At 39.8% G+C, this 20,255-nt stretch overlaps 1 protein-coding gene across 49 annotated transcripts in view; it reads left to right on the top strand.

Moving 5' to 3' along the window:
* Nucleotides 1-16,313, top strand: part of ARPP21 (cAMP regulated phosphoprotein 21) — a 195,861-nt gene extending 179,548 nt beyond the window's left edge. For all 49 annotated transcript variants that reach the window (XM_021553235.4, XM_021553237.4, XM_021553239.4 and 46 more), the window contains 2 exons: nt 14,193-14,344; nt 15,491-16,313. In XM_021553235.4, the coding sequence (XP_021408910.3) occupies nt 14,193-14,344; nt 15,491-15,748 (410 nt within the window). In that variant the 3' untranslated portion in view covers nt 15,749-16,313. The remainder of the gene's footprint in view (nt 1-14,192; nt 14,345-15,490) is intronic.
* The last annotated feature ends 3,942 nt before the right edge of the window (nt 16,314-20,255 follow it).

Raw genomic sequence — 20,255 nt, 5'->3', positions numbered from 1 at the left:
TCAGCTCTCTTTGAGCCAAGATTTCTTGGCACAGCTGTTCAGGAAAGCTTGCTGCTGAGTGTCATTTCTATTAAATTTATTTGTGAATTACGCAAGGAATTTGTGACTCCAGGTGCTAATCCTCTTGTTTTCAAAATTGATACTAAACCCTTGTTAGAAAAGACAAAGGTGAAAGTTTACATCCACAGTGCATTCCCTGTTTTCTTTTTTCCTTTTCTTTTTCTTTTTTTTTTTTTTTTTTTTTTTTGGTGTTTATATTATTCTGCAAGAGCTTAAAATGCACTTGCCTGTGATGTGGACATAGCCAAGTTTTGTGAATTTAGGTGCCCGATTCATCAAAAGAGTTTGTAAAACTGTATGAACAAGTTATTTTGCACATTCTTTGGCCAATTGAAACAAAAACTTAAATTCCTCTGAAATGAGACTCATGCCCCACACATCCTCTACACCCAAGGCAAACCAAAATATAAAACAAAATGGCCTAGAGATGCTAAATCAAACAACAAATAAAAGAGTTTTGGAAGTTGGTGGTGTTCTATTTGGGATGTCAGAGGGGAATGTTTTTTACTTTTCCAGGCATTTTTTATTTTACTCATTTATTCCCTTCTTTGTAAGATGCACAGTTTGGCCACAGGGGAAGCTAACTGGGCACTGGGATGACCACACCTGTAGATTCCATCCTTCACCTCCTTCCAAGGAAAAGCTTTAGCTGAAAGATACAACCCAGTTGTAGTGCAGTAATCAAATGTATTGCTTTTGTACCTATGTCAGAATTGCAATTAGTGTTTATATTTCTTCAGTGGTATAGAATGAAGTGGATGCCCAGAACAGACACTGATCACTGATACAAAGTACTTATAGGCATCTTTTTACAGGTCTTTTACTTCATACTTCAAGGGCTAAGTGGAGGGGGGTGGGGGGGGTGGGGGGATCAGTGATAGCAATTGCTTTAGCAAAGGTTTAACTTTGTTAATTAAGCCACTTTTAATCAAGACAGGAAATGTAAACTAGTATCTGCAGTAAACTAGAAGGGTTTGTAATTACAAGGCAAACATAAGTGGGAGCTCCCTGTGTCTGTGCCACGGAACGGAAGTGAGGTAGGTTCATCTCTGATTACCATTTGGTTTATTAGTTGCCAGTATCTCTCAGTACATAGCCACTGTTTGTTCTAATGGCTCTTTCATACAGGCACACACAAGTGCAAGGGCCATGCATTAATGCAGGCTCAGTCCTACCTTGCCCCCTTTTTTTTTCTTGTGGGTTAAGTAGTGGTTGTGCAGAAGGATTTCATAAATGAATTTGTTTTTTATATGTAGAACTTAATTTTATTGGAACGGGATCTCTCTTTCTTTAATTTGGTTGCTACCTCCCTGGTCAAGTTTCTCAGAAACCTTTTAAAGCAATGATAAGAATATAGTGTGAATAAATATACTGGATATCTTCTCCTTCAAGAGGTTGGGTTCCCTGATCCAGAAGTGTATTCAAGCCTGAAAAATCATTGCTCTGAAATCAAGAAATTATGTTGTATGCTTAGAAGTTAAGCAAATTCTCAAGGGCTCTGCTGTATAGGGGCCGGAGTAACGCAGTGGTGTTGCAGGCAAGTGCTTCTAATATGGTACAGAGCTGGTTAAGGTCGATTGCTAACCCCAATAGTCTTTGGATTGCATTCTGCATGGGTGCACTTGGAAAAGATGAGATTTTTGCAGTTGGACCCATATGGGCAGACATATGCTCCATCAAAGTCCTGTTGGCTTCAGTAACATCCCTGTGCCTGTTTGCATGGAGCTGAGGGCTGTAGTCTGCAGCTTGCTGTGTCCTTATGTTACAGGCAAACAAACAAACTCACGGCTTTTTGCTCTGTGATTTGGTACCTTTTGGTGTATGCAGAAGCTGTGGGGAGGAAGAGTGCCATCAGGCAGTGGGTGTGTCTTTGTTGCAGGCAGTATTTACAGTTGATGTTGTGTTTATGAAAACTCTTCCTAAGGTGAGACACAAAAACAAAACTCAGCTTGTGGAGGTGAAAAAGCAGGGTTTGTTGGTGACATGGTGCTAGCAGTCGCTTACACCAGTCTGCCCACAGTAAAATGGAACATGGTGCAGTGAACAGTATCACCAGAACACTGCAATTTTCTTCCAATAGAGAGGATGTGGGCAGGACAGGAACCTGTACCTGGAGTTGTGTGGAAAGAAACAGCCCAGCAGAGGCAGCCAGAGCCCAGGGACCATCCATCTCCTCAACCCTGCTGGTGAGCAGCAGCTTGCCCAAGCAGTCTCTGCTCGGAGTAGGGGTCTAAACACTCAGCACACATATTTTGGTGTACTGCCAGAAGAGTATTGTGTGGTTCTTCTCCATTTCTCTGGAGAAATTATTTCCCTTGGGTGCTTATTTTCCTACCTGCAGTTGTCTTTTCTCTTCAGGAATGCATCGTCTTCATTGTAATGACTGCAGCTATTCCTTGAAGTTTCTTTGAAGTATCTGGCTTGGAGGTTCACTCTGAGCTTGTGCTTGTAGATATTTCATCAGTATCAAGAGCTGATGCCAAGATAACAAGCTGATATCAAGAGCAAGAGTTACAGATTAATCAATACACAGGGATTAACAATTTATTTTACTCCGACTTGCCGTTATTTATTAGGGGTCAATCGAGAAAATCAAACCAGAAGAAATGAATCTGCTGAAATTCAGTGAATCTGAACCTGTGGTTTGCAGCTGGCATGGAAAATCTGATCCTGCTAGTCTTGTATTTGTGCTTTTTTTAATCATACTGAATTTTGCTGTGGTGGTTAACTGTCCCGTTGCACAGTTCTTTAGGGATTTGCTAACAAAATCAATAGATATTTAATATAACAGTTATTCTACAGCCATGAACTGATTTGTGTAACACAATGCAAACATAGACACAGATACATATTGCAGCTGCTCTTCATCTGATGAGCATGTCATAGGCTAAAGGATTCTGTAAACACTAATGGGTTCTCACACTGGTGTTTTAGTTGTACATTAGCTATTCAAAAACCTCCTAAAGAGGAATTGCAGCAGACACTCATCAATGCAACTGTCTGTGTCTACAGTAAGGGCTACTACCAGATTTACATCTGTTTTGGTTTTAAGACATAAATCTCCCTTAATAGCATCCTATATTTTCTCCAAAATTATCTATTTGCCTGCCCATGGGTCTCAATTGACCCTCCTTAAGGTTGTTGGGATTGGTGGGCAGGGGCTGAGAGCAGGATTATTCCTGGATGATCCTTAGCACTATTTTGGACCTCTCTGCTGTTGTGAGAACTGTGCACCAGCTTGGAATACATGCTTCCAGTGGTTTAGCTCTGTCGGGATGAGAAGGCTTCACCCTTCTCAGAATAATGTAGTATTCTTCCAGGTCCTGTAGTACCCTCCCTGCAGGCACCTCAGGTGGCTTTGGGCATCTCTAACATGCCAATGTAAACCCTTCTTCATGCTACTGGCCAAGGGGAAACGCTGTCTGAAGCTCATTTCTCCAAAGCTGTTCAGCCTGTCATTTGCTTCATTTGATAGCTGGATGACTTTTTTTTTTTTTTTCCCCTTTCTTTTTCTTTTCCCTTTTTTTTTCTTCTTCTTGGTCTCTAGTAAAATGCAGAAGCCTCAGATTACAAAAACAGCTGCACATGCTTTGGGTTAATGCATTTAAGTCAGGCTCCAGGGCCTGGGCAAGTGCCAAGATCCTGGATCAGCTGCTTTACCGGAATTAGGCTGCTGTAATGGAGCCCTGCATTATTGTGTTGCAATTATTTTGGATTGCAGCTGGCTGTTCCCTGTATTTTTTTTTTTTTTTCACTGAAGTGAGATAAAATAATTTTTCTTAAAAATAGAATTTTCTTTTCAGAGTCTTTCAGAAGCTTTGAGTTATATACTATGTCTGTAAGATGTGCCCCTCTATCTCTAGATTTATCTTGATGGAGAAGAGCAAGAACGATTTGTCATAGTAATTGAAGAGCAGGAAGAGTGCTAAAAGGTCTCAAAACATAAAATAAATGCGTATTGGAAAGGAAATAAAATAAGTTATTAAAGTGTCATATAATTACTTGGTTTTAGGTTTTCAGAAAGAACAGGTTTATTTTCAGCATCAAGCCACTTACTGGTAGTGAGTTCTTCTTAAAGCTGTCCCTATAATTTGAAAATCCTTTGAATAGAGAAGTAAAGGAATGGATACAGATTTTAAACTGACAAAAAACATTTCTCCAGCCTCGAGTCTCCTGTGTTTGTATCCATTCAAGCTCTTTTTGATGCTTGTTTATATACGTTTCTTGTCAAATAACAGCTCTCTCAGGTTCTCCAATTGATAGCAAAAAGTAAACTGAATGCAGTCATTTATCTTTGAACTGTTCAACTGTGCCCTTCTTCATGTTCTCGTTAATAATGCCAGGTCCCCCAGGAGCACTCACACACAATTTTATCACATAAGCTTTTTGTTTGACCTTACCTGCTGTTCCCCTGGAATATAAAGGGGACAAAAAAACCAAAAATGACAGCCTGCCTTAATTAAAATTTTAGTCTCAGAAGATGTCACAGTATGTGATTTCATTAGGTATATAATTAAAGTATTTAATCATACCTCTTATTTGTCTGGGCCTTTTTACTCAGTAGTGAAATTACAGAGTTTTAAACCAACTCTGGTCAGGTGTGGAAAAGTAACTGAGGGGTGGATATGCATCCTTAAGTAATTCAGAAATTCAATTTACTCAGGATTTTGCCTGTTTGCCCTAAAGGTAGTTGCTTGGATTATGAAGTAGAAGGCACTAAATAAAAGTTCAGCACTTTTTGCAACCAGTTTTTTCACCCATGGGACAGCAAACCATGCACATAAATGTTTTTTAAAAGGTAATGCTATTCCTCATTTTGAGGTTGTAACTTAGCATCATAGGAAAAAGGTAAAAGAATGGGTAAAAGATAATGGATATTTCTTTGACATATAAGAAGTGCTAAATCTTACATTGTGATCTGTGGTGTTACTTTCATCATTTCTCATTGCAATAATCTAAATCACACCAATGGGAAGCTTTCTTACCGCCCAGGTGAACTAATTTGTTTTATGCAGTGACTGTTCTCAAGTAAAAGTCTATGCAAGAAACAGTCTATCTTGCTTTTTGTAAAAACGTACCTTTTTTTAGTTTATATAAGAAAAGCAGAGTTAAAAAGTATGTTTTTGAGCCTCTGAACCTGCACATCTTTTGGACCAGGAGGGTTTTTTTTGCTAGGGAAATTGTGTTATTTCCCTAATTTTTTTTCCATTTTGCTAGCAGTAGAGAAATGCCCCTAGCTGGCAGAATTGTCTTGAGTAGCACATGAAACTATCAGTGCTTCAGATGCTCTGTGCTTTAGGCTTCTTCCAGCCCCTGGGGTTGCCAAACAAGTAAAACCAGGATTTCATAGTTTTTGAGGAAGAATAAAGCAAGATGACAAGGAGGACAGTTCACCTGGGTAGATCCTAGAACAACTTGCCACATGGGCAATTTAAGAGCTGTTATCTACACAAAACAAACAAACAAAAAAAAAAAAAAAAAAAAACCAAAAAAAAAACCTTAGTGTTGCAGAGTATTTGCACAGCAGTTTTTACTAAATCCAAGAAATAGGTTGCTATGGAATAATTCAACATTGCAGGAAATTTCCTAGTTTTATTTCTTCTTCTAAAGTTGGATGAAGATATTTTTGCACTATTGCTTTCATGGGATTTGTATATTTTTAAACCAGAGAGAGAAAGAGGGGTGGGGAAGACAGTCCAACTTCTTTCATCCAAGATTTTTGTTCTTTCTGTTGTGATAATAAATCTTACTAGCTCATATCTCTGGTGCATATACATCTTGTTGAGTTTCTTAATGCAGCTGAGTATGGCTCTTTGTGTGTGAGTCTGACAACAAATGTGTCTATTGGTCTGTTACCAATTTCTGTTACCAAAGTATGAATCTGTTTTTTGCAAAGCTATGGCTGATGTAGGGACTCAGAGCTACGATTCTGGCAGCAGTTATGTTTCAAGACTCAAAGTTCAACATCCTGCAGTTTTATAACCTCAGCTCTGCAGAGAATTATTCAGGTCACTGTCATTGTAATCACTTTAAGAATACATTTGCTGCGTTATGTGTTTCCAGTGAATGTAGCTGGAGTGCCATTAGCTAAACATTATTTTGGTCTCACAAACTAGAAAGAATCAATGCCATTAGCTTAAAATTTTGAAAACAAATCTAACATAATAACCCATGGTTTCCCCTGCAAGCTGTACTATTGGAGTGGGATGTGCTTTTACCTGAAATGAAAGAAGCCAAACTTGTGTTAAAAGGCTTCTCTTGTTTTTGGAGGGTCTGAACTTGCTGAGTGCTGTGGGCAAAATGAGTCTGTGTGCTACTGTGGTTTTTGACATGTGGTGTTTTACCTGCTACCTCGTACCTTTGTACCTTTTCTGTTGCTTCTTAAGACTTCCTTATTTGAGGCATAGGTATTCTTGTTTGGTTTTTTCCCCCTTTGTATATGTGTGAAAACTAAGTGAAATAATTGCATAGTCTTGTTTTTTGAAGGGAAAGGGATGGAATTTTAGCAGTCAGCTATTATGTACTTGTCCTTCTAGCTCACATGGTGTCCAGTTCACACCCCTGAATTATCTGTGATGTCTTCAAATAGAATATAAAGCTGAAATGTCTTACTAGGTCAAGACATTTTTATGTGTATTGCAGAGAGAAAGCACAGTAGGAGTGAATAGACCAACTGCAGCCAATTTGCTTTGCAGTGTACTTTGGATTTTAGATCCAAGCTTAAACTACAAAATTGTTTACAAAGTGGTTTGAATTCCACCTGCACAATATGCAGCTTAAATCTTCAGAATCACACAGAAAATAACACCAGGAGGGAGACTAATTAATGTGTCTTCTGTGGGAGTCTTCCAAACTGCAGATGCTTTGGGGTGAGGCTAAATCAAAAAGCTTAAATTTATAGATTAATTTTATGTTCCATGACAGTTTAGTCCATCGTTTGTAGTGAAACTTGCCAGATAATGGTCAACTGCATAACAAAACAAAACAAAACAAAAAAAGCTTTTTCTCAGGTGATTGGGCACCCAGTTCTAACACATCACACCTGGACATGAGAAGCCAGCAAGAACACAGTGCCTCTAGAGGAACCAGTGGATCAGGATGGTGTTACAATGTCCTTGTAGGAAGTGAAACACCTGGTTACAGTGCAATACTTGAGTACCTCATGCAAAGTCAAGAGGGACTGATGGACCTCTGGAACAAGAAAGGCTTTGTTCTGACCACCAAAAACACTTGCCTAGAATTCCTGCTCTCACTTGTGCTCATTATGTGGCTCCCACAGCTTGGCCAACTGCATGATTCCCCAGTTAGGTTGGCTTTCCTCCTGTTTTACCGATAACCTTTAGGGTCTGTTTGAGAATCCAAAAGTTCATTGGGTTGTTTAGGGGTGTGGTTTAGTGGTGGATGTGGTAGTGTTAGAGCAATGGGTAGACTTCACGATTTTAAAGGTCTTTTCCACCCTAAGCAATTCTGTGATTCAATTCTGTAATTCCATTCTGTGATTCTAAGACAGTGTTCGATCTTGCTGAACAGCTTGCTTCAGTTTTTTTCCTCACAGTTTTGCAGACAGTTGGGATGGACCAGCAAAAAACTTTTGGTGAAAAAGAAAGTTGTCAAAAATTTTATCAAATGTGTCAATGAGTGAATTGTAGTTCTACAATGATATGTTTTCTTTTCAAATTATAACTTAACATGGGCATTGTAAATTTGTATTATTAGAAAGTAAAAACTACATCCATCCACTTTAATTCTTTGCCCATAGCTTATTTCAAAAAGTAAAGGATAACATAGCCTAGTAAAATTGTGGGAATAGATACCAACCATACTCTTCAGTCTACAAAGTCTACTGAGCATTACTCAAGCAAGGGCAAAGTAAGCTAAAACAGGACAGAAATATCCCTTAGAATATTCACTGTACACAGGTGAACTCTGCCTGTGGAATGAGCTGGGTGGCATTGCCAGAAAGGGAGGAGAGACTGGGGAGAGGATCCTCTCCTATGCAAAAGATTAGTCCTTTTCCTTGGGAGACGGGAACAGTGTTAAGAGCTAACTGGCTAACATTTTCCTGAGTATTTCAAATCTGGAATATGTAATTAATGGTCTGACTAATACTGGACAATGAGCACATTCTAATAATTTTTTATTGCTAGAACTACTAGTAAACTGATTAATATTTTCTAGCAAGGTGTCCCTCTTCATTTTAGACATTTTAAGCAATACAGACATGCTTCCACTCTCAGTAAATTACCTCCTTGTTAATTATAGGGTTTGTAGAAACTTTAAATTTTATTTCTAATCTGGAAAGTTCTAGGTTTATCTTCCTGACATGCAATTTTATGATACCATTTTGTGGTCTCTTCAAGAACTATGGTTACAGTTTAACCCCAGCCAACAACTTAGCTCCATGCAGCTGCCTCACTCTCCTCAGCTGCACAAAGAGAATCAGAAAATTAAAAATGAGCAAACTCATGGCTTGAGATAAAGACAGTTTAATAGGGAAACCAGAAGCTGTGTCTGCAAGCAAAGCAAAACAAAGAATCCATTCACCAATCCCCATGGGCAGACAGGTGTTCAGCCAGCCCCAGGAAAGCTGGGCTCCTTAACTCCTAAGAGCTATTCGTGAAGAAAAACTCCCACTCTGAGCATTCCCCACTCCCTCCTTGCCTTAGCTTTATATGTTGTCATATGGCATGAAATATTCCTTTGTTCACTTGTGTCTCCCCCCAAATTCTTCGTTCACTCCCAGCCTCTTTGCTAATGGGATGGTGTGAGAAGCAGAAAGTCTGAGTAAGCACCGCCCAGCAGCAACTAAAACATCCCTGAATTATCAACACTGTTTTCAGAACAAATCCAAACCTTAACACCATACTAACTACTAGAAAGGAAGTTAATTCTACCCTGGCCAAAACCAGCACAGCTACCTATTTGCAGGTACTTCTTTGTCTTTTGAACAAGTTGAGCAGAGTGAGCTCATTAAGCCTTTCAGAAAGAGATGTGCTTCCTGACTGGAAGGATCATGTTTTTAGCTTAGTTCTCAGCTCTTACCAGTTTTGGGGAGCCTTCTGCAAATGTAAGCAGCTTCTGTGTGCAGAATTTGCTGTTGAAATATTTTCAAGGGCTTTTCAGGGTCCACACCAAGAGTTGGTGCTTGTTCTCTTTGGCTTTTTCATGTGACCTCAAATTCAGTCTCTTTCCAGTGTTCCTGGCAATTGCTGCAGGGGCTGTATTGGGGAAGGGAGAAGAAAAGAAAGGGAGGACAGCATAGAGCACCAGAATGGCACTGCACTAGTTGCAGAGCAGGCAAGAGCACACCCAGATGCTCTGCAGCATTCCACCCAGCCCAGTTACCTCTGCTTGAGGTTTCTCTTTCGACTTTCTTTTGGACTTTCCTTGCCTAAGCCATTGCAGTGTGTTGCCAAGGTTCCTGAATTTTAGGTGGCACTACACCGAGTAAAGCAGAAAGGGAGCAGGTGAGCTCTCAAATCATGTTACATCAAAAGCACTATGAGTGTATGTGTTTGCATGGGGTGGGTATGGATGCAAGGAGTGGAAATGGAAATGAGTTCAAATGTAAAGAGTACAATAAGATTTGCAGTTCAGGGACTTTCCACTGCACTCATCAGTCACTCTTTACCCACAGTGCTGATACACATGTTCTCAACATTGGTAACACATGCTTCAAATCTAAAATGAGCAATGAAACAGTCCCTCCCAACATGAATGTGCCATTCATGAAAGATGTATGCTGAGTCTGCAAGAACACCAAATATGCTTTAATTGCAGCTCTGGGTGATGCTACTGGCAAAGGTGTAAAACTGCTGCATTTCGTTTTGAGCTGCATAGGCTCATTAAGAAATGGAAACATTTGTGGTCTTTTATACAGTCTTTCTGCCCTGGGATGTTTAAGTTAGATGACTTTTAGCATGGTAAGGCAGGCTGTAAAGGTTCAGAGAATTACCTTGATGATATGATGGCCTCTTCCATTTCAGCTGGAATCCAAAGCTCATCTTTCCTCTGAGGTATTTGTGGAAATTCTGTGCACAATTTGTTCCTCTGGTTGTTCAACAATGTCTCTCATGTTTGCCCTGATTTAAAAAATCCTCCTTTGTAGTAGAGATAACATAGAGCAGGATGATATAATTGCAGTAAAGAGGCCCTGGAGCTTGCAGTAATAGGATGGTTCATCTGATGTGTACTGCCATTAGAAAATAACCCACGTATGTATGTTCTCGGGGGACTGTAAAGAGGCTTTTAAGGATTACTCTTCATGTAGTATGAAAGCTAATGAGCAAAAGAGCAAGTGCAAAGAAAACTATTGCTGCATAAGCATGTTGCCACTTCCTGTTCTTGCTTTTCTTACACCTGTGTAGCTCCAAAATATCCACCTCTGCCCACTAATGCCTGGTTTCTTATGCACTATAGTAGTTTTCAAGACTTTTGAGAATACAGCATTATTTCCATGTCACTGAAAAGTAAATTGCACATAAAAAGCATGGCGTAGTTTAAGACTGTGCTCTGTGTGTACAAATTAAGTAATTCTGGTGGAGTGGCACTCTCTGATAGTCTGTGCCTGAGGAAAAAAAAAAATATATATAGTTTCACAAACAGTGCTAATTGTTCGTCTCAATTCTTCCACCTCCACTCTTTTTCTTGGCTAGAGTGCAGAAACATACAAAGATATCAATATCCAGTAAACACTGGAGGACCTGTTTCAAATATTATGTGGAGAATTTGGGCTGCAGTGATAGGAAATTCAGAACAGCTGGTTTCTGATATTAACAACTTCTTGTCCAAATGGATTGCCAATTGTTCTAGTTTCATTTGTGCTGAAACAGAAGCCATATAGCAGTCCAGATATTATTTTTTTTGTTTTGTCACAGCATTTTTTTCTTGCTTATAAAGCTTGTTGTAGATAAAAAGATAATTCACTTTTTAATATTCTGTACTTCCTCTGCAATGTTGGAATATACTTTTGTGCCTTGCCATATTTTTAGGTTCAGTAGAATGGACAAACCTGCCTCTTTCTTCATGTATTTAACACAATAAAGGGTCAGGCTTTCCTGTCAGATAAAATGAAATGGCTTTATTTAGCTGCAGAACCTTCAAGAAGATGCTGGATTTTGACTAAATGATATACTGGGTTCTACAGCATGGTCCAACATCCATAGCTTCCAAAGGGTACTGATCATAAAAAAAAAAAAGTCCATGAATATTAAGTAAGGAAGAGATGACAGCCAGCATCTTTGCAAAGATACACACATGCCAGTAAACTTCTCAAACATCCCCATTTCTACTAAAAAGTCATTAAATATTCAAGAGTACCTCCTTCTGGACAAAGAGGGACTTATTTTCTCTTAAACTCTAAGAAGATTCAGTTACAACCTATTTGCTCCCATCTAATTAAATTGGAAGTATGTTAAGAGTGCATGTGAAGTATTTGTATTGAGGCTTTTCTGTATGGTCAGAGCATTGCAAAAGGCTTACACAAGGAGTAGGAGAAGGGTCTTACTCTCAGTTTCAGGGATGTAACTGATGTACTCTGCAGGTTGGGACAGGGTGACAGGTGCACATGTCCTGTGGTCAGGAGAAGTCACTGAAGTCCTTGAAGGGTGTTGGAATAAGATTGTTAAAATAATAATGTATAACCCAGTGGACCTCAGCTTTTCAGTCTATCTCCTTTTCATATTTCTCCACCTAAAACCTGCAGTGGTTATGTCATGTACTAAGCAGTGCTTGCTAGTACAGAGGAGATTTTCAGGGCTGCGTGTTTATACGTGTGTGTGTGTGTATCATTGGAACTAAATAGTATTTAAGATCCCTTCCAACCAAACCCATTCTGTGACTCTATGGTGTTGTAATACCCCCAGGAGATCATGCCTATGCATTCATCATGTGGGTAGCTGTTTCAGCCTTTCCATGATTTTTTGTTTCAGTTTGGTAGTCATGCCTGCACTGGGTCATAAATCTGTCATATTTGGAGAATATGGAGCACAAAGCTGAGGTGAAGAGAGAGCTGTGTATTTAAACACACAGCAGGTCATTTGCAGTAGCCTCACAAAAGTAATGTTAATGTAATCATATTTACTAGAGATAGCAGAAGGGCTGCTTTCTATTTGGTCCCAGTGGTGTCTGTCTGTCTCTGCAGAGCACCAGTCTGCCACCCTGTGCTGGTGCACTGCAATCCAGTTCTCTGAGCCCAAACCCAGTGCTGGATTACATTCCCCAAAAGAGTCACTTGATCCCTGGCTCACTATCCGTCTATGGTTCTTTACACTTCTGGGACTTAACTTTAACAACTGGAGGTGACAGGAGATGAATTTCATGTTACTGTTTCTGCTGTCAGTTGACACCCCTCTGCTTAAACTTCCAGTCCTGCAAATACTAGAAGAGTAATGCTAATTTTTTTTATTTCTATCCTTTATCCCCTCCCCCCCCCATAATTGGTGTACTGGAGCAGAAGAGGACTTGCAATTTTATTATTGCTGTATAAGGCTTCTATAAACTCAGCTACAGCAGTTCTGATGTTGGTAATTTTTATGACTAAAAAATATGCTGACACAGCTGACACAGTGTTTGGGCATAGGAAAAGAGCAAATCTGAATGTATAATAATCTGGTGAGTTTGGGAGATGTTTAATGCTATATCCCAGCCAAGTTAATCACCCATGGAATTTTTTTTAAATTTTGCTCAGTTGACTGGAGACATTAATCTCTGGAATGGCATCTTTAATGCCAAATACTTGACCAGAAATCTCAACATTTCCCTGGCATAAGAACAGATTCAGAAGGAAAGCTATCAATTGACAATAGACCAGCAGAAAGAGAGACATTTGTTACTTTATTTCTCTTACATAATGAAGAAATATCCAGATGATGGTTTTCACTTTGTGAAGTATATTGGTACTGTATTCATGAATATAAATTGAGCAGACGTGACAATTTTTTCATAGAAAGATGACACAGAGTTGCTCCTTCTGGTAGTTCTTTGTCTGAAATATGCTTATTTTAAAAACATCACTACAGAATTAATAGTGCACTGCATAGCTGCGTGTTAAAAATATGAGTGCTAAAGAACACAGAATATGTTAAGGAGAAATTATTCATAGATTTATAATACCTATGTCTGGCCGTATTTTTCAAGGGCAGGCTCTTTCTGCATATTTCTTTCCTTTCCTGCTTTTTCTGAGAAGTTCTTAATTGCTAAATATCACCATCACCCAACCAGCCCAGTTCCATCTGTCTAGGCTCATTCCCAGGCAAAATTGCATTGCTGCTGAGCAATTTTTTATTTGTGCTTGCCTTCCCATCCACACTGCTGCCTCATTAGTGGCTTGGCTCTCTAGATCATCCAGTCTTTGCCCGTTTCTCCATTATTCCTAGAGGAGCCATCCCAGCAGAAAATCTGCAATATTGTGGTGGCTTTGAACACAGTGTTAGTCACAGGTTAAAACAGAAGCATCAGCTTCTCATCCTTGTGCAGGCACTGGTGTGTTAGCAGTGTTCCTACCAAGCAATGGGGAGGATGCTCCCTAATTTATTACTTTTCCTGCTTTGACACACATGAAAATAGTATGGTGGATTATTACCCTTAATATGCTCTAATTAAATAAAAAACTTTGCAAATGATAGCTAGTGTGTCAAGAGATGTTCTACTTGATTATTTTAAATAAAGACTTCTCTGTTTATATTGTGCTAGGGAGCTGCATTGCAAGAGGGTAAGGTAAGAAATGCGACCTGAAAGAAATTGTCAGATTAGACTGTGAAGGTCAAATGCTGGTGTCCTTGAAGTTGTTTTTCCTCTGAGGAAATAACCAAAAAACAGTAGCACCCTGTGTATTTTTAGGGCTTTACAGCCCTGTGCTGCAGTCAGACAGTCCTCCAGGTAGTCTCTGCCACAGTATCAAAAAGGAAAATAGAAGTGTGCTGCCCACTCAGGTCAGCCTGCCAGGGCTGCCAGCTCATGGCATTTGTTTATTGCACTTTGGTTTTCATTTACAGTAACATTTCTGCAGGAACAAGTAACTTTTTAATTAAAAATGCAGGTATAAACGATGGGATCATTTACTATACCTTAGAACTGTTGTAATTTTGACCCTATAAGCAACAGGGTATTTGAAGACGTCTTTCCTCTTCCAGGTTACCAGCCTGTCCTGCCGAACCAGCAGCAGGGGTTCCAGGGTCTCATGGGAATGCAGCAGCCACCCCAAAGCCAGAACCTGATGAATAATCAACAGGGGAATCAGGTGCAAGGCATGATGGTGCAGTATCCAGCCATGTCATCCTATCAGGTATTTAGGAGCTGTAAGGAAAGACTTTTTTCTTGGAGAATGCTCTATTGAATTAGGTTTTTGCATCACACAGTGCCCTTATAACTTCATTTGGTTAGTGTGTGGCAGGGAGCTTTCTGATGAATACTCTTTTAAGTCAGTTTCTTTGCTTCCTATTTACCTGGTTTTAGTACTCCTGATTTTTGTTCTGATTTTGAAATGCTTCAAATGAACTATTTATTGCAGTCTGCAGTGAGGCTAATGTCACAAAGAACGAAGGAATTAGACTTCTTCCTGTGAAGAAAATTAATTTTAAAAAATATAAGAACATTGTTCATTTCTTCTCTTTTTTGCCAGTGCAGTACTGTTTCCTGTAATGAAGTTGAGGGCTTTGCCTGATCCAGTTAAAAATTACTCATCTGTGGAGACTCCTGCCAAGGATCTCACCATGTCTTCTATAACAAGCTGTAGCCAGATGGATTATTGTTTATTGGGTTCTGGGGAGAGGGAAGGCAGTGGCTTGATTTTTACCAAGTCCGTAAGTTACCCAGACTTATTTCCCAACCTTTATACCTAGTTTCCTTGAGTTATGCCAAGCGCATGTGAGAGGTGGCCTGTGTTTACACTTCCTTCTGGTCCCTCTGGAAAGTTAAGAAACTAAGTGACACCTAAATCATTTTAATAGATTGCACTGATTGAGCAGCCATTCCCCTTTTCCCTCAGCTTCTTTGAAAACACTTAGTGACACAGATGGAAATAGGGAAATTGCTTGAGGGTAAAGCTTTCCTCTTACATTTTCAGGATTATTATATCAAAAACACGTTTTAAAGGTTAATGATCAAGTTAAAGGTTTAGACCTTTTAGATGGCCTAGATATACCAGGGCTGAGTCTTCTGTTTGCATTGATCCCAGTAATGCATATTCTACTAGGTCATGACAGAGACGCTTTCTAGGCCTACAAGCAGAGGGAATTATCTTTAAAACCTTCTGTAACAAAAAAAAACTCAGAGATGAGAACAATCCTGAGCAGCAGAAAATAGGACATTTTGGCACAACACAGTACACTCAAATTCATCTAGAAGGAATATAGGGATACTGGGAGCCTACTTTAACTTGCTTAGTAATTGCTGTCTTTTTCTCCCTACGTCTTTCCGTATTCCTACCTAGGTGCCAATGACCCAGGGTTCTCAAGGATTGCCGCAACAATCATATCAACAACCAATCATGCTACCTAATCAATCAGCTCAAGGAACACTTACAGCCACTGGAATGCCTGTCTACTGTAATGTCATACCTCCGGCCCCACAGAACAACCTCCGGTTGATTGCCCCACACTGCCCCTCCAATAACGTTCCAGTTATTTCTGCCAGCTGCAGGACAAACTGTGCGAGCATCAACAATGCAGGGTGGCAGGTCAAGTACTGACACTGTGGCTTAGATTTATGAGGATAGAGGTGCATTATTTGACAAATAAATCATGGCCTTCAAATGAAGAGGAACACAACAGAATAATCAGTTGAGGACACGAGTACTGACAATGCTCAAGTGATTTGCTGCTGGAAAAACCTGTAAAAAAAAAGTAAAATAAATTTTGGAAAAAAAAATGTTTGCTGGTTAATGGTGCATATTTTTGTCATGTCTGCTAGGTATGCCTTTATAGCTTAGCTAGTGACATGAATTCATTGAGGTAAGATTTTTTCCTACCACTGAACACCACTGTGTAGATTGTAATATCCCTGATTCGGATTAGTTTTGTACTTTGTGTTGAGTTTGTGAAGCTAAAAGTATTTAAAAATATAATAAAATCACATTGTACCAAAGCTGTAATGGAAATGAAAAAAAAAAACCAACTGAAAACAAAAAGAGAATTACTGAATGGAAGGAATAATTTATATACACTATAGAGTTTTTTTATGGATATATACTGTATTGTAGTGCTTAATCACAATAAAGCTATTTGACCTCATGAAGGAAGGTCATGTTTCTACCACCTGCTTGGTCTCCTCTGTTTCTGAGTGAATTTCCTTTAGTTTCTGCATTGTCTTTTTTCAGGTGAAGCTAATGGGGGAAATGGTGCTTAATGGGCTTAGAGGAGTTTGATTAGAAGAAAGCATAGCTGTATCTCAGCATGAGGTACCATAACAGCTGAGACCACTTTGGAATTGTAGAATAGCCACCCAGGAAGTATTCAGTGAATGTTGGACCAGTTCACCTGTAACTGAGTTTGCAATTTGCCAATCCCTATGACCTGGAATGTTATAAACACAACTCATCTGCTGCAAGCCTCTCCTAAGTCACATCTCTTCAAGAGACCGTACAACAGTCATACATGAGAAGACATAGTTGTCCTATGATATTCCATCCACTGGATGGAAGATCAGTTAATACTGATGTAGCAACCTCAGTACCCAGCAATCCTGCTCCATAGAGATGATCTACACAATTATTGGTGCTCCAGCTGTGAAGCAATTTTGACAAAAGAAGATGACCCAAAAATCAGGTCTGCCATTTTCAAGTAAGTGGGGATGACTGTTTGGGAGATTGGCTTTTAAAACACAGTGGTTTTCCAGAAAGATTTAGAACTTTTTTTCAGTTCCTGTGGTGCTTTTTGGTTTTATGTCCAACCTCACTCAAATTCCCAGCTTTGTTCTGATAAAATGTTCTTGATTCATAAATGCTGCATGTAGTTCCTCATTTTGCTTCAATGATGATAATATTTGAGACAGAAGTCTGAGTAATTTTTCATTTAAACTTCATTTTTGATCAATTTTAAGCACCTTTACAATAGTTAAAGTTGAGCACTCCAGAATTTTGCATATGCACTATGAAAAAAAAATCTTTCTGTGTGTAAAATCTGATTATGACATATATGATTTTAGATATCCAAGATTAGAGCAGCCTACATAGCCCTTGGCCAACATTAATCTGAATGTGAAACAGCTTTAATTTTCCCTTTCCTTTGGTTTCCACTTCAGCTGTGGAAACAGGAACTGGAGGGGCTTCAAATCTGTATTTGAAGGAAACATTTTTCTTTTCTATACAATGAAAAGATACCTTTCAGAGTTCAGTCCTTTTTCTACATATGTGTCATAAAGTGTGGAATCCAGTCCTGTGGGATCATAAGAAAGCCAAAACACTGAATTTTATGTAGCGTAATCACGATTCATTTGCTGAGAGACAGTCAAGAGCATGAGCAGTTAAGTAAACAAAATTCACTTCAATTAGAGGTGAAATGCCTTGGGAGAGACTGCTGATTGATTTTTTTCTTTCCTTCTTTTTTTTTTTTTTTTTTTTAAATCAAGATGCCGCATTTGAATTTTGCCTGTGACCCTGAGCTCTCATTTCAGATTCCCTGCATTGTATGCTTTATTTCCTTTAAGAGTTTCATATGCAACAGGGGTCTCGGTCCTAGCATGGATGTAATTGCATGTAATTAATGCTGTGTTTGCTGCTGTGGCATCACTGACAGCTGAATGAATGGGTTTCCTTCTCTGTCAAGGCTCCAGAGTCCAGCAGGAAGGACCTTGTCGCAGCTGACCTTCTACAGGAAAGGCTGTGTGTGCCCAGGCTGAAGGAGAGGGGAGGGAGGGGCAATCTCTATGCAGCCAGTGTCTGGAACGAGCTGACCCTTTGGTCATCACTATATTTAAATCTCATTTCTTCTCTGAAGCACTACTGTTGCCTTATAAATCTTCCCTGTTGTCAGGGAACAATGAATTAATTGCCTGGTAAAAAAAAAAATCTGCCCTCAGCGTCATAGATTGATGACAAGCTGGGCTGTAGCTGTTCTCAGTAGAGATGGGGAAGGGACTCAAAAAGGAAAGCCTAGGAATCTTGCTTCTGTAGACAGAATTTCCTCATGTCCTTAGGCCACTCTAGGTCATGTCCCCTTGGCAAACAGCATAGCCCATGCCTGACCATGGCCGTGCTTTCCCATGTTACCTGTCTGCTAGCACAATGGTAGAAAACACCTACTTAGCTGTGGGAGCAGCTGCCTGACTTCTCTCAGCCTTGTGGCAGCAGCAGGTACCTGCATACTAATGTTCCTTCCTGCTGATATGATACTTGAACTTTCTTTATGAAATTTAATTTACAGTTTCGGTAGATGGTCACAGCCACCCACTCCAAGATAGCCTACATCCTCTGAATTGTCTTGCTCTCCAAAGAGTTCAGATCTCCTTAGGCATATGAGGAAACTGAATCTGTTCTCCCTCAGCTATGGAGAATGCCCCAATTATTTCAGTATTATGTACATGGGGGAGCCATCTCACATGGTGGTGCATTGTATTTGCTTTATGCTGAAAGAATTTGTATTTGAAGACATGTAGGTAATTTTTCTATGGCAAGTGAAGCAAAAAAAATTTCTCTAATTATCAATCATACTATATTTTCAAGTCTTTATCCTATTTTTGTTCGTTAGTAAAAATATTCTGAGCTGGATTGCTTAGCACCTTTCTGCTATTAAAAAAGAGATGTTTCATCATTATCAGAAGGGGAGGGAATGAGGAGGAAAAAAGAAGTTATTTAAATACATATAACAAAAATGCATAGGAGGAGCTCTGTAGTGCTTTTCCCTCAGTCCTTTGAAATATATGTAGGTAATCTCTGTAAAACGAATGTTGTTGGATTCACATGGCCAGACTTAGCAACTCAGGAACTGGTCACCATGAGTTCAGAGTCCTGCTTACAGTAATGAAATTGTTCACAGGACACGTGCCTCTCCAGTGGGGATGCTCTGTCTCTGCAGGCTTGTTTTTCTCTAGTCTTCCCTTGGAATTGTGCAGACTCAGGCAGCTGCTCTGTGGCAGCCCTTTTGTGGTGCTATGGACTGTTTGTTGCATTTTTCCTTTGCCTACTGCATACTTGCCTTGTTAATAGTATATTGCTTTCTCCTCCTTTTATGTATTCCATAGCTGATGGAAAGTCCTGCCTAGACCTCATACATATTTAATTTGCCACTCTTTTTTTCTAATTTGTATTGCACTGAGAAAACAAAGAGGCATATCCTGAATTGAGCTGACTCCATCAGATGACACTGATCAGCCTTTTAGATGGCTCTTATTCGTTTGGGCTGTAATTTGCAGAGGCTGTGTATCCTGACAGAAACCAGATGCCATTTGCTATTGTTTTGTCCTTTGTGCTGCCCAAGAAATCAATGATTTCCTTCTAAAACTGTATTCCCTTGTGTTTCTGTTTAACTCTGGGTGGAAGGCTTCCCGTACTATAGGAAGACTGCACAAATTATCCCAGCAGCAAGGAATGGGAATGTGCAGGGGGCATGTAGAGTAACCAAAGAATCTTGCTCTCTGTGCTCTTAGCTGTTCCATAGCATGGGGATGTGCCCTGACATGGCCACTTAATGCTTCAATACAATTGTTTCACTTGGTGTCCCTGAAATGTGCACACTCAGTGTCCTTTCAGCCCCTCTGTTCACCAGTCTCTTGAGTTATAGCCCATGTTTCCCCTCTGGGTCAATAGCAGAGAAAACAGTTTGCTCCCTTAATGCTCAGTGGAGAGACTCTGATAGAGGGTGGCACCCAGCCCAGGCTTGGGGTTTTGGCATGTTGTCCCTCAGAGCTCCTCTTGACTGGTAAGGGAGAAGGAGGATAGTCCTTAGTCTCCAAAAGTGTCCCACTCATGTTTAGCCCAGAGACTGTGCTTCAGAAGTGCTCACAGCTTCAACCCCTGCTTAGCTCATGTTGCCTAAAACCACATTTCTGGTGTAGGGCATCACCATCATTTTGGGCACTGGCCAGCTTGAGGAAAATATTGAGGGAAGCTCAGACTGGTGCTTCAACAGCAATCCTACAGGCTTCAAGGAGGTTGTAGCGAGGTGGGGGTCAATTTCTTTTCCAAGGTAACAATCTATAGGACAAGAGCAAATGGCCTCAAATTGCACTAAAGTTTAGACTGGATAGTAGGAAAAAAAATT

Source organism: Lonchura striata, chromosome 2, assembly GCF_050655825.1.
Source record: "Lonchura striata isolate lonStrDom1 chromosome 2, ASM5065582v1, whole genome shotgun sequence".
Lineage (NCBI taxonomy): Eukaryota > Metazoa > Chordata > Aves > Passeriformes > Estrildidae > Lonchura > Lonchura striata.
The sequence above is the reverse complement of the archived record's forward strand: the minus strand, read 5'-3'. Positions and strand labels throughout refer to the sequence as shown.